General features: G+C 34.8%; 1 protein-coding gene across 1 annotated transcript in view; it reads left to right on the top strand.

Moving 5' to 3' along the window:
• The window catches only part of CSMD1 (CUB and Sushi multiple domains 1), a 994,655-nt gene that overhangs the window by 717,179 nt on the left and 262,675 nt on the right, over positions 1-14,801 (top strand). The window contains exons 11-12 of the mRNA XM_088530602.1: positions 10,789-10,892; positions 14,086-14,198. Of these exons, the coding sequence (XP_088386728.1) occupies positions 10,789-10,892; positions 14,086-14,198 (217 nt within the window). The remainder of the gene's footprint in view (positions 1-10,788; positions 10,893-14,085; positions 14,199-14,801) is intronic.

The following is a 14,801-nucleotide window of genomic DNA, read 5'->3' as shown; positions in this document are numbered from 1 at the left end:
AAATGTTTAGAAATGACATTAAGGATCCCACATTTAGAAATAACAGCGTTAGAGTAGTATCAAATGTATTTATTTTTAGTATTGTTATCTTGATTTGTAATCCATAAAGAATCTTGTGGTTTTTCTTTTAAAGTGATTAATGGAGAGGACTGTAAGTAGAACAAATCTCCTTCATTATATTACATTCGCATTTCAGAAAGTTTCTTGAAAACTATTATTACATGTAAATATAGCTTTTTCTGTGATACAAGATCAGGTGGATGGTAAACTTAGACCTTTTTTTTTTTCATTTCATTAAATCCTACGGACAACTTGTGTTTCTTAATAACAGCACAGGATAGCTACATGATGAGATGTATTTGGGACATGCCATTGACAGATACTAATCAGTCTTAACACTAACAGAACAAAAATTAACTTGCCATGGAGAATCTCCTATATTTCTGCTCTTTATTTTTGTTATAATGTCTTTTTAGTGAAGACTAGTGAGAGAACAACAACTCAGCTGTACTAATTACATGTACAGGCCTTACTCTGTATTTCTTTAAACTCAGATCTTGGAAAGATACAAAAGCTACATACTTGTCTTTTTTTTTTTTTTTTTTTTTAAATAGTGCTTTGTAGAAATCACATACTTGATCTATTTTATTACTATTGAGTAAAACCGGACATACTGCTAGCTTGTTTTTAATGCTCCAGCTTTGAACACAATTGAAATAAATTTATTTTTTATAAAGGATACAGACTGCTGCGTGTCTACTTTATTTGCCAAATCTTTCACATAATATCTTCTTGGCTTGTCACTTTTTCTATTCAACATAAATACATTTCATAATTAGTTCTCACACCTATCTGCTGGCCAAGCAGCTGAAGTGTGGAAAAGAACAGCAATACTCCCAAAAGAAGTTTTGTAGATTTATCATTTTAGGCCCACAGCGTTGCTTGAGTCACATTACACCCACACATCCCTATCCTACTCAGTCTCATCCTGTAACCTGCAGGGCATGCAACAAACATAAATGCAAAGTTCTGTGCCTGGGAAGCCTGGCACAGCCTGTGCAACAATATGTGCTAGGTTGAACCGAGGGCAGAAAATTACTTGGGGATCCTGGTGTATAGCAGTGTGCCCCAGCAGCTAGGAAGACTAACAGCAAACTGTGCTTGCTAATAAACGAAGCGAATTAAAGCCAGTAGACTGAGGGAAGTCATCATTTCCTTTTACTAAGTAGCTGTTAAACTCTTAAACTCTCTCTTTGGAGCTTTTCACACCCCAAATGAACAAAGACCTGAGCAACGTGATTTGAATTCAGTGTTGACCCTGCTTTGATGAGGAGGTTGAACTAGATGAGTTCCCAAGGTCCCCTCCAAATCTTAATGATTCTGTGATTCTAAAAAGAACCCTGAATATTGTCATCATCTTCTTCTTTGCTTTTTTTTCTTCCCCTCCTTTTTTTTTTCATCATAAAAGCTATAATCCAAATAGGACAAACACAGTTAATCATAGTGGAATAGCACTATGATTCTACTGACTTGTGTAATTTCATAGGAGTGTGCTTTGTTTGTTTTTCAGTATACTATTCCTGGAGATGGAGTTATTCCTGAGAAATCTTATAAAGAGCTTAAATATAGACCATCTGAGGGTCTTCGTCAGAGATATTATGTTATCATCAATCAGCAGGAATCCAATCAGATAATTTTTTAAAAGTAAATCAGTTCTGAGGCACAAATTATTTTTCACTCAGATGTCATTCAAATTCAAAATAAATTAAGCCTGATTTGCCAGTCTTACTTTTAGATTTTTTTAATGTGTTATAATCGCATTGTAATTACATTTATCTCTCTTTAAAATTGTATATACTACAACACATAGAAAATATTAAAATATTAAAGGAACAGGTCTGATTTTGCACATGTAGTTAGTGCATTATTCTGCTCTGCTCCACTGGCAATAGAACAAGTATGAACAAAATTATCACTACTGGAATCACAGTATCTCTAGCAGTCATGTCACTTCTCAGGGAGGAAGGGAGCATGCAGCGTTGATTCTGCACCCAAGACAATGTGCAGTATTCCAGGTAACAGATGAACATAGCTTCTACACAGATTTGTGGGAAGGTGAATAGAGTCAAGTCTTTGCTGACTCCGTAAGCCATCCAGCTCAGGCTCACCAAGCCATCATTGCTGTTGCTGTTGTGCCTGCTGTTGCAATGTTTTTTCCTCTTTATGGTTAGTTATATCACATTGCTTAAGAATGTATCCTACCTTTCTATTTTGGGGAGGGGAAAAAAAAAAAGGATACCTGTGTGATTTGAGATCATATCATCTCACTTACATTTCTGAGAGCTGAATAATATGAACTATAAGTATTAATATTTTCATACAGGAAATAGTCTCTCCAGTTGATTGACATCTTTCTTGAAGTGCCAGATCTAAATGGCACACAGCTTGGCAGTTGAGGCCTCATCAATATTGATTAAAGCAGGAAGATTTCTCCACATCTGTTGCAGACTACTCTGCACACTTTATTATGATGTATGACTTTTTCACAGAGGTTTCATGTTGTGCCCTGTTATAACATCCGGATCCTCTTCTAAAGAACTGTTACCTAACTAGCTGTCACCACGTCTGTAACTACATTGCACCTTTCTAAATACATTGCACCTTTCTAAACGAAGTGCCCTCATATTTTATTTATATATTTATTTATTTATGGAGAGATGGGAGGGAGGAGTGTTTTTAAGGCCATCTCTCCAATTCTTCAAGATGACTTTACTTTCTAAACCTGTCTGCTAGTGTGGTTACAGTCCTTTCCAGTTTCCAGTTATGTGCAAACTTAAATGTCATACTTGCTATTTCAACATATAACTTGTAAACAAAAAATTGCACATGAAAAGACTTGTAGAAGTCTCTACATCTGACAGTGAAAACATTAAAAACGCACACTGTCTAAACTGTGATCCTCCTATTCCATACCTTTTTCTGCTAGGCCACGTTTTCCTGAATTTCCTATAAGGCTGTCAGATCAGTGTCAAAAAGTGGAGGACTAGAGCTGTAGAAGATGAGAGTTAAAGATGAGAGTTTATGCAGCAGCATAATGATTTTTTCCATTTTATTTTTGCTGCTTTCTTCATAATTCTTACTGTTTGATTTGAACTGTGTGCTCAGATTAATTTTTTATGGGATTATCCTTCATATTTTATGGGATTATCTTTCATAATGCCTAGGTACTACCCTTAGCTATCAGATCAGTTTCATTATTTTATTTATGAAGTTAGGAATTTTTTTTGCCTTTTTTTGCCAGGCACATGATATTTGGGTGCTAGAACTACTGGCCACTGCCTTTAATATGTGATTCACTTGTTGCTGTGTCATAGCATCCTTGGAGAGTTCAGAGGAATTTCTTGTGTATCACAAGTTCAGAAATTTTTATGGCACCTATTCTGGAGTGCTGAAGATGAAGGATAGTTGTAATCCATATTAATTTAAAAATGTCAAAATCATGAATTTATATTTTCAAGTTCAAAGTGGTGATATCAGCCAATACTGATCCAAGTATTCAGAGAGGAAAAGTGGTGCATGACTTTCAGTGCCTGCTGTCATACAGAGATAAAACCCTTCCTTTGCTGTTGATTCTCCCTTTGAGTCTGGCCAAGGATCAATGTCATTTCAAGATTCTTTCTTATATTTTATGTATCTTCATGAGTGTGTTAATTAACTATATCTGACACTCATCTCGTATGCAGGAGAATATCTGGTTTTGTTTTGTTTTGTTTATTTCTTTTTTATCTCATTGTTTGGCTGATACTGAAAACTACAAGAATTAAAACAAAACAAAACAAAAAAATTCAATCATCAAATAGGGTGTAATTTATGTTCAAGCATCTAGGTGTCTCCGTTGCATGTTTGCAAGTCAGACTACCCTCCGTCAAAAGCCCTAATGTACCAAGTTTTCCCTTCCCTTCCCTTCCCTTCCCTTCCCTTCCCTTCCCTTCCCTTCCCTTCCCTTCCCTTCCGTTCCGATAGTGGGGTCTTCAGTATTTTCCAATAGTATGTTTATGAAAAAAAAATATGGAAAGTTCACGTACTGAAAGTAATATCACTTCTGTTTCCAAATATTTTGAGGTATGGTATTTAGCTCTTCACTGTGTTTCTAACGTAAATGGCTGTCTCCCTCAGATGCAACAGGCAGCATGTAATTTCACTGCTTTGTGGACACTGAAGCTGTGTAGTCATAAATAGCCAGAATGAAATTATATTCAGTTTGAATTAAGCTTTTTAATAGCTTTTAACAAAAGTAAATTATTTCTTAAATATTTATTTATTTATTTATTTCTGAAAGTAAAGCAAATTAGCCACAGACACCTGCGCAGTTAGAGGTACTGCTGCCACAGCTAAACCAAGTAAGCTGAAACCACAGGCAGGTCATGTTCAGACAAGCCTGAGAAGCCCCAGTGCTGAAGCCCTGCAAATTCAGCACATCGCTGACAGCCGTGGTTGGGAATGGCCCTGCTGTGTTACAGCGCTACACGGTTACGAGGCGGTGGGCGGCCTGCGGAGCACAGCGAAGTCAGCTGTAACGGACAGTTAGTTTAGGTGACTGGCCTGCGATTACCCTGTTAGCTGCAGAATAACTAGGCTTATTAATATGTAACTGTAATTACGTAAGAAAACATCTGTAGCATAGTACATTTTACCAGGCCTGTTTTCTTACTTCTCGTACAATGCAGCTTCCATAGTTGCGACGTTCTGTACTTCTCAGTTGAAGGATGACAGCAGACACTTGTTTCTCATAGGTGACTCTTTCAAGAGTTGATGTTCATCAGTAAAATATTTTGGAATGATCACTACTCTGCAACAAATTAACAGTTCCTGGTGAAGCATTTAATCTCTGTATGCAGACGGTACATTGCAAAGCCTCATTCTGCAGCACTGCGTGATAGAATGTAATGTCTATATAAATATTAAATGTAATACTATATGTATAAATACTAAATATTAATACTAATAAATACTAATAAAATACTAATATAAATAGTATGTAAATACTAAATATAATAAATTTGTAATGCATTTATGTATTTGTATATACACCAGGAAATTATGATAATAAAATATGGGAATGTACTCATCTGATGTCCCTTACAATTATAAAGTCAGAATTAATATGATAATCTAATGTTACTTTTGACACTTTGATTTTAATGCTAATATTTTATAATATAATAAAAAATATAAGAAGACAAGAACATTATTTTATTAATTAGCTTAAAAAGATAAAAGTAATCCTGTCACTATGCTTATGTGTTTGGTTTTTTTTTTTGTAATTGTTTCATTGACATGTAAGTCAAATTTGTACCAATTTATATCTTAAAAGATATTCACGATTGTTTCAAGAAGGTATTTAAGCCTCTATCCAATATCCTCAAGTTTCTATATGAGAAATAAATTTGAAGAATAGAGTAATTAAAATCTGTACCTATTTTGGAAACAAGATCGTTTATTTAAAAGTAGTCTAAAAGCCTTTGAAGTTTGACTGCAAAGTCTTTCTTTTTTCTATTTTTATTTATAGCATATATTGCTGTTAAGGAAAATTAAAACAGTTTTCACAGAGTAAATTATGTTTTAGTTATACACTGTGATTTAAAAGTAAGTCACATAGCACTGCGGAGGGAAAACTGCAGCCACTCTTTCTGCTGTTTTCTTTACATTTTAATGGAGTTTTTACAGAATCTTCTCATTATATATTCATTACAGATGATGCATAAGTGAACTTGACAGAGACTATTCTGTTTACTCGTACGTAATTTGAATTAGATCCCAATAATGGCTTAGTGTCCCAGTGTGTTCTTACAGTGCACTGTTAATCTGCATATTTGAGGAGATTGCCATATGGTTTTGAACTCATGCCTTAAGATCGCTATCCATGATTCTAATCTCATTTCTTTTTAAACAATATAGGTCAAGAAAGGCTCTACTCTAATTATTACAGCTGCAAATATGTAAAATCAAGCCTGTAATTCTTAAGAGTCAGCCATATTTAACATTTTCTCTTAACGTAGATGAATTAGAGAGTATGGGATAGGGTGAAACTACATATATTGCCAATCACCACCAATATAGGTACTGAGAAGGTAAATTCAGGAGGAGACTAGATTTTAACTCTGAGATAGGAAGATTATTATGCAAAGAGATAATAAGTACATACTTGACTTTTGTGGGATTTTTAAAATTTTTAGAATTTTAAACAACTAGAAGCATTGTTGAACAAGGCTTAATATGTGTATGCTGCCATCACTATCATTATTCTTATGGCTTTGGAGATAAAATATTTTATCAGTATTTACCACTACTTTATCACCACTCATAGTAAATTATTGTTTAATGTAGTTAAATAGTATTTCTTTTTTTTTGTGCAAATAATGTTAACATTTCAATTTATAATGTTAAAAGAATTATTCTATATGATACGTGGACGTATATGATTCTCAATATTGTAGTTAAGAAACAAATTCTTCTAGGCAGAAAATAAGATTAGCCTCATTATTTTAGAGCATAAATAAAAATTCAAAACATATCAGAAGATGCCTTAAATAGGCAAAACTATAAGATCAAACATTATCGAGTCCTGATTCTGAGTGCATGAACTTTAATGTGCTATTATGTTTTGGAAATTTTCTCCAAAGTAGTATTTGATAACTATCAAATTCACCTTAGTGAAGAGGTACTCACAATTTTATTTGGCAGGATATCCACCCTGAAGAGGGTTTCAGCTAAGATGTTTCTCTCCCAGATACAAGAGGCTCAGTGTATGGAGAAATCTCTGTGGCTCAGCAAAAAGTCTGTAGCTAGTTAATTTGCAGTAACTTGTACGCTTTGATTTGTGTTGCTCTATGGAATTTGCTCAAAATGTCCCCTTGAGTCTCCTGTTCCAAAATGAATCTCAAAGCTAATAGAATCCTGCCCTGTTGCAGGAATGGGGGAAAATTCAGTAAATGCAATTATATACTGCAGTGGGGATGAACAAAAAGCACGGGAAGATTTGGTTACACCAGAGCAGGCATTTGCATCCCTCGGGGTAGGAGCTGGAAAAGCCGGAGTTAAGAGTACACTGGAGGCATTTCACCTCCCTTTGGCTTAGGCTGCTGCCTTTTGTTTATTTGGTCTGTTCTTACCTTGTGCTAACTGTCCAGTGCACTCTCGTGCACACAAATGCTGATATTTCTTTTATCCAGAGACTAAGATGGGGCTAGGCTTTTACCTTAGGACAACTGTTGTTGTGCCCTGTCTGACTGCAAGCTCTGAGGCATGGGATGAGGGAGCTCCGCTCTGTCCTTGTGTTCAGGCAGTTCAAGTGATGAGATGTCAGGATAGTTAGATTAAGACATAGCCTCATGCACTCAAAGAACACCTAAAAATGGAACTCTGAGTAATATGGAGCAGAAAACTCATGAGTTTCATAGAATCATAGAATCATAGAATGCTTAGGGTTGGAAGGGACCTTTAGAGATCATCAAGCCCAACCCCCCTGCACACGCAGGGTCACCTAGAGCACGTGGAACAGGACTGCATCCAAGCGGGTTTTGAAGATCTCCAGAGAAGGAGACTCCACAACCTCTCTGGGCAGCCTGTTCCAGTGTTTACAGGTTTACAGTCACCTGCTCTATATTTTTCAGTTTGTGTATTTACGCCTAATCTAACATCAACCATATATTGTGAGAAACACATAATATGGTATTTAATCACATCAAAGCAACATTAGGGCATGTTGCAGAGGAAATTTTCTAAAAACAAGGTCTGTGCTGGCAGGTGTACAACGCTCATGGTGAGAGCTTCTGTCTCCACAGTTTTGGGGCCTGCTGGGGTGTTTTTTATCATAGGTCTTATAACTACTGGGGCTTCCCCTTGCGCCGGCTCCCAGCTAAGCTTTGCGAGGTTAAGGTAAGGGGCCAAGGTTGTGAGGTGACTCTTGTGCTGACCAGGCCACCACCGTGCTGTGTGGTAACCCCCACCTCACGGAACAGTGTCTCACCCCGGGAAACAATGTCCCAGCCACTGTCACAGCCTGTTTAAAAGCAGCTCTGGCCGAGCAAGCCTGGCCTTGCTTGCGGGGTCAACATAGCATCTGCTGCCTTGGCCTAATCATGACAAAAAAAGGTCATATTTATGGACCTAAACCAAGTATGAATGGCTTGGCTTTTTGGTGACTATAATCCTCCCTGTTTGTTGAGTTTACTATTAGGGTCCTGATTGCTTAGAACAGGGCAGAGCTGATTCAGGCAGAACAAGGCATTTTGCAGACTGCAATATTTGGAAATAGATATAATTTTGTACCTTTTGAAGGATGGAAGTAAACTTAAGAGTTTTCAACTTCACTTTGTTTTTCATGATGGAAAACTGAAAAATTTAGTGTCATATTCACACTCTCTAGAGTAGTATAGTCTACTTACCAGACTTTCCTCACTTTGAGTTTATCCAAAATAAAGGACTGTCTCATTTGGTCAACTCTGGTGGCTATTGCAGTATAAAATGCCCAAGGCTACCTGAGATACCATGCACAACAGGCAGGTTTTTGACACAGGACTGGAGTGGCATCTTAAACAACAGAAAATGTTTAATTGTGGACACCAAAGAAAGATCAGGTCCATGCTGATCTACTGTCTGCATTTACTCTTGAGTTCATTTCCTTAAATGTTCTTTAATTAGCACAGTAACATACCTGTTTGTCAGAATTTCTAACTTTCTTCTCAGTATGTCCCAGACCTTTCCGTTTCCTTTTCTGACAGTAATTGAACTCTGAGAATATATGTATTTCTAGTAAATGGAATTTGATACCTAATATGGTACCGCACCTAGCTTCCATGTTGTCTTACATCTACATTTTAACAAAAAATAAGAGGAATCATGGGGGGCTGGAATGCTCTTCTAGGATTGATTTAACTTCAGGTTTTGAAAATGGATATTTTGTGATTCTTGGGGGGTTGTACTTTTTTTTTTTCTTCCTTTTAAGAAGAGCAACAGCACCATTTATATTTAGTTTATTATTGCTTCCCTTTTGTTTGTATTTAATTTCCCTCAAGCGTGGTTGCTTGTTGAGCTCGTTTTCAAATTATTAGCAGTTGTTAAAATAAGTTGCTGAGAATGACAACTATAAATCAAATTTACAGTGCTGAAAAATGAACAACTTCCTGTTCATAATTATCTTTAATTACTTTTTTTTTAAAAAAAAAGAATGCAAAAACCTTCAATAACTTCTTCAGAATAAAAAAATAATAATCCAAACATTTTCTGTAAATACTCTGTCACTCAGCAAAAAGTGAAGGAATGGTAATTTTGCACTTTGCATAGCAATTCTCTGCACCTTTTTTTTTTTCCTTAAACTTTATATTTGTCCTTGGAGAAAGAATATTTCAATCTGTGAGTCATGATTTATTCATTTTGTATCATTAATTGCAGTTGTACCTATACCAACGTAATAAGAATACTACTGTGAAAGATAACTTACGTTTCAGAGGCTTTGAGGCAATGGAAAACCATTGTTTAAAAGTGGAAAATGGAAAAATAAAAATGTTTGTGGAATGCTTGATTTTACAAAACGTGGATCCCAAGAGCTTCTTTTCTCCTTTCGATACTGAAATTTGTTAGTACAACTCTTGTGCTTTTGATGTCCTCCCTCATTATTTTCTATAGCAAATATGCCAGCAGAGGTGGAATGTGGGGAAGTGTCCAAATAAACGCAAAAGTAATTATGACAGAAAATTCACTTGCAAATCTCCCATACATACGCCTCCATACATATCTCATATTTTTAAGCTTCTTTTATTTACCAGAGTTTCTTTATCTGAACATAAGTAATCTTTCTGAATTCCTTAAGAGGGAGCATCATCTCTCATGCATTTAAGAAAAGAATAGGATCATTCTTCTGTAAGAAGTACAGTTGGCCATCCAGAAACAAACATAATAGGCTTAGAAAGATTTTTCGTATTTCTTTTCATAAAGATCTATTTTTTTCCCTTTCAAATCAGTTCAGAGTAAACTTATTTAATGATGCCAAACTAATACTATTGTTTATTAAATTGTAAAACAAGATTACATCTGAAGAAGTGTCTAGTTTTCTAGATTACTGTTTTTCAGTATATACATAATGTTATTTACCTACAGCTAGGTGTATTGTTTTTACTGATACTGGTTCTTAGGTATTTCCCACATTCTGTTCATATGTATATCCACATAAAAATGACTTGCATTCTTTCTCAAAAATAAATAAATAACTCCCCTGATTCTAACAAATCTTAAAAAAACATCTTAAGGACAATCAGTTTCATCTACAGTGGAACTCATTTTATGTAAAATTTATATAGCATTAGTCTGAAATAGGTTATCCAGACTCCCCATATAGTAAGTGAAAAAGGGAAACTGAATTGAAAGTTGACCGTCTTAGAACAGGCAATGTGATTTGTGATCTGTGTGCCGGTTTCTCTCCTATGACAGAAGAAGGAGCAGTAAATTAAATACTTAATGTTTACATGGTAAAATTTACTCTTTATAAATTATATTAAAAGAATTGAAATGAGATTTTTTAACTGCAAACCATTTGTATGTTTGCAACATCCTTTCCTGGGTGTGACAGTTTTTTGGTTTTTTTATGACATTTTGTTGTTTTTATGACATTTTCATATTTAACTGTCTTTAAATTTTCCATTATGGCTTATATCTAATTACTTTGGATACAACAGATCAGGTAACCTATGTCTATGTTTTGAAATAAATAACTTAACTTCATTTTAATAGGTCATAAAGCTTGCTTTTGAGGAGTTTGAACTGGAAAGAGGCTATGATACCCTTACTGTTGGAGATGCTGGGAAAGTTGGTGATACAAGAACAGTATTGTATGTGTAAGTACAGAACTTCAACTGCTTTTTCTGGAAATTCGCTGTCATTGGTTATTTATTCTGAGCAATAAGATACTTATCTTACTTCGTAATATTAATTTATTTTTAATATTGTCAAAATATAGTTCATTACAACTTCTCCCTCACACCCCCAGGTGTTATGGTTGTATTATTAACAATTTAACTGCTATTATTGACCAAAAGTTTGTAAATCACAAATAGCAAGCTCCTTATATTTTTTTAAGGCAGAAAAGGTTTTTATTTCATTAAAAACAACACATGTTTTCTGAATAACTGTAATTAGTTTTTGACAAGCAATTAAAAGCATAAGAAATGTCTTAGCTCCCAGCAAACAGTTATATATATTAAAGATACTAAATTAAAGATACTAAAAAACAAACAAACAAAACCTATTAATTCTTTTCCAAATTCGTTTTATATAACATTTGAATTCTGGCTGTATGTAAGTGTAAGCATTTTGCCTGACTTTGGACATCTGCAAACTAAATAGCTAAGCTGAAATTGGTTACTTTATGCCCCTTGGATTAATAGAAAAAACAGGTTGCTGTAGAGATTGGATTCATTTAATCTATTTTAACCATCTTTATTAGATTGGAAGAATTACTTTTGGCAGATGCTCGTTTTACTTCACATGATTGTAAAAGGAGCTTATCACAAGACACTTCAGTAGTAGCTTGTAGATGGCTAAATTAGCATGTTATGTGTTATTATATCATGATTGTTTGACATTGTATAGAAATTTTAATGAGATTTTAATGTTGCATAATCATTAAAAAATGGATACAGTTAACACATAAATTATTTTTAATTAATTAGAATATTTTTTGGAGGGATGTCTAAGGGAAAATAGTTCCCTTAAGTATTTGTTTATAATTCCCTAGTGTTTATTAATGGATGCTTTTGGAAATATGATATCAAAGACACTACGTAGAATATGCCTTGTTTAATTGATTTAAGAAGCTAAGACTGGAATGATTGGATTATTTACACATCGTTTCTTGTTTTGCAATAGCAAATAGCTGCAACTGAATAGATCGAATCCCTTTTTTAAATGCTGGAAAAAGAAAATAAGAAATAATTCCTGCTCTAAGAAATTGATATTTAAGCATAACACCTTTTTCATCTATTTCGTAGATATGTTACTTCTCCAGTATTTTTGGAGTGCTAGTTTGACTTGTTGTTAGCTGTTGATTGTAAAAAAATATTTACATTTTTTCCTCTTTGGGATACATTCTTGATTTATAGAAATTCCAAACATTTCTTCTGAGTTATGTTTTTGAACTCCTTAGAAAATGTGGTGTCCTGAGTACATCATTCTGTTGTTATGTGGAGTAGTTCACTCTGCATCTCAAAGTATTTCTAAAATGCAGAGATACTGTTTAATAAGCATTGAATAAAAACAAACAAACAAACAAAAACCACAAAAATTTAACACACATTTCAGAAACTTAGTAAACTTAATGGGTGTTTAGAAAGAAACCTGCCTTTCTATAGTGGCTAAAAATAAGGTTCAAAAGAAATAAAAGTAAAAAATGTTTGGAAATGGCAGAATTTAAGAGGAAGAAGAGTTTTATAATATTGTATCTGAATCTTTCTCCACTGCTCAGCTAAGTAGTAAATATTAAAATAAAAATATAAAACCAAGTGAAATATGGGATTTTTACTGACACCTACTGCATATCACACTTTCAGCAGTAAAATATATTGGAGCTTTACCTTGTCATATGGGAGCAATTAAGCACACCCACAGAATAGTGATTTGTCATCTGTGCAGAATAGAACAGTATCATAAGACTCGTAATTCTTACAATATTTCAGACTTTTTAATTATTATTATATCTGTTACGGTGATCTGTGTGATGCTACTGTTGCAACTGGGGGTGACACAAACCACTGTGATATAAAACAGTGGACTTACTTAATCGATGAATATTGTGGGCTCTGACTGCTCCACCAGCTATTCTCCATCTCTCTCACTTTTATCAGAGTTCCTTATACTCTGAGATCTTGAAGTTGGCTAATTAATAACCATACAAAGGCCTCTATGTTCAAACAGTCGCCTGCCTCCCACTTCAAATCCAAAACTAGAGATGATTAAACCTAGTGAGGAAGGCATGTTAAAAGCCAAGTTGATACAAGAGTCCTGTCTTTTGGCCTCCAGCCCATTTGTCAATGCAGAGGAAAAGTTCTTGAAGGAAATTAGAAGTGCTGCTCCAGTGAACACACAAATGATAAGAAAGAAATGGTATGAACCTTGTTGCTGATGTGGAGATAGTTTTAGTGGTCTGGATGGATCAAACCAGCCACAACACTTCTTTACATCAAAACCTAATGCAAAACAAGGCCTTAACTCTCTTCAATTCTATGGAGGCTGTGAGAGATGAGGGAGCTGCAGAAGAAGAGCTTAAAGCTCTCCTTGGTTCACTACATTTAAGGAGAGAAGCCATCTTTCTAACATGGTGAAGCAGCAAGTACTGATGTAGAAGCTGCAGCAGGTTGTCCAGAAGAGATGAGAGATATCTGGCAGACATAATGGACGAAGGTGGCCACTCTAAACAATAGATTTTTCAGTGCAGACAACGCAACCTTTTATTGGAAGAAAATGCTAACTAGGACTTTCATAGCTAGAGAGGAGAAATCAATGCCTGGCTTCAAAGGACAGGCTCCCCTTGTTAGGAGCTAATGCAGCTGGTGACATTAAGATGAAGCCAAGGCTCATTTACCAGTCCAGAAATCCTAGGTTCCTTAAAAATTATGCTAAATCTACTCTATCTGTTCTCTACAATTGGAAAAACAAAGCCTGAATGACAGCTCACCTGTTTACAACTTGACTGCTTATTAACAATGCACCTGGTCACCCAAGAGCTCTGATGCAGGTGTACAATGCGATGAATGTTTTCATGTCTGTTAACACAATAGTCTCTGATGGATTTGGGTGAAGTAAACTGAAAACCTTCAGGAAAGGATTGGCCATTCTAGATGCCATTAAGAACATTTGTGATTCATGGGAGGAGGTCAAAATATCAACATTAACAGGAGTTTAGAAGAAGCTGATTCCAACCCTCTTGGTTAACTTTTAAGACGGGCTTTGCTGGAGGGAAAAAAAAAAAAAAAAGTTTGTTTGTTTTGTCATTTATGACTCTAAAAATGACTTTAAAATTTATTGTATATTCAGACTTACTGGATCTAGTGTTCCTGATCTTATTGTGAGCATGAGCAACCAGATGTGGCTTCACTTACAATCTGATGACAGCATTGGCTCTCCAGGATTCAAAGCTGTTTATCAAGGTATGAACTAAATTCAGTGTTTTAAACTCATGTTGTAACTTCTTTTATTATGTACCACTGAATATATTTCAAATAGACATTTGATCCTTTTACAAATTCTAAGTTTTGATGCTTTCTCTATTGTTGATTGATGGATAATGGAAATAGAGCTTTTTGAACATATACAAATTGCCTTAAAAAATTCTGATGTAAAAATGAAAGTTTTTTTTTTCTTTTATGCCAATATACAGATTCCTATCATCTTTGAAAAATGTAAAATGTTTACTCCGGAATATAATTCTTCATGTTACATGTCTTATTTGAAAATTGTGCTTAGTGTTCTCAGCCTTTATGGGAATAATTACAAAACTAAAATTATTTTCTTGCCTCTTGGAGAATCTTTACAGACCTAGGTCAAAATTAGTGTGTAGCAGAAACAATATAATAGATACATTTTGTATTGTTGTGAGAATTAGGATATTTAATTTACCCCCCACCCCCCAAAAAAAAGTGTAGGCTTGTATCCTGATGTTATTTATTCTGCTTTCGATTCAAGCAAATACAACAAAAACATCTCCATTTTCCATTTTAATAGGTTATGTAGACCTGTAGCCTCTCTAAAAC

Source organism: Tinamus guttatus, unplaced genomic scaffold (assembly GCF_059628265.1).
Source record: "Tinamus guttatus ecotype Peru unplaced genomic scaffold, ASM5962826v1 Tinamus_guttatus_pri_ptg000383l, whole genome shotgun sequence".
NCBI lineage: Eukaryota > Metazoa > Chordata > Aves > Tinamiformes > Tinamidae > Tinamus > Tinamus guttatus.
This window is presented reverse-complemented; position numbering and strand designations above follow the sequence as displayed.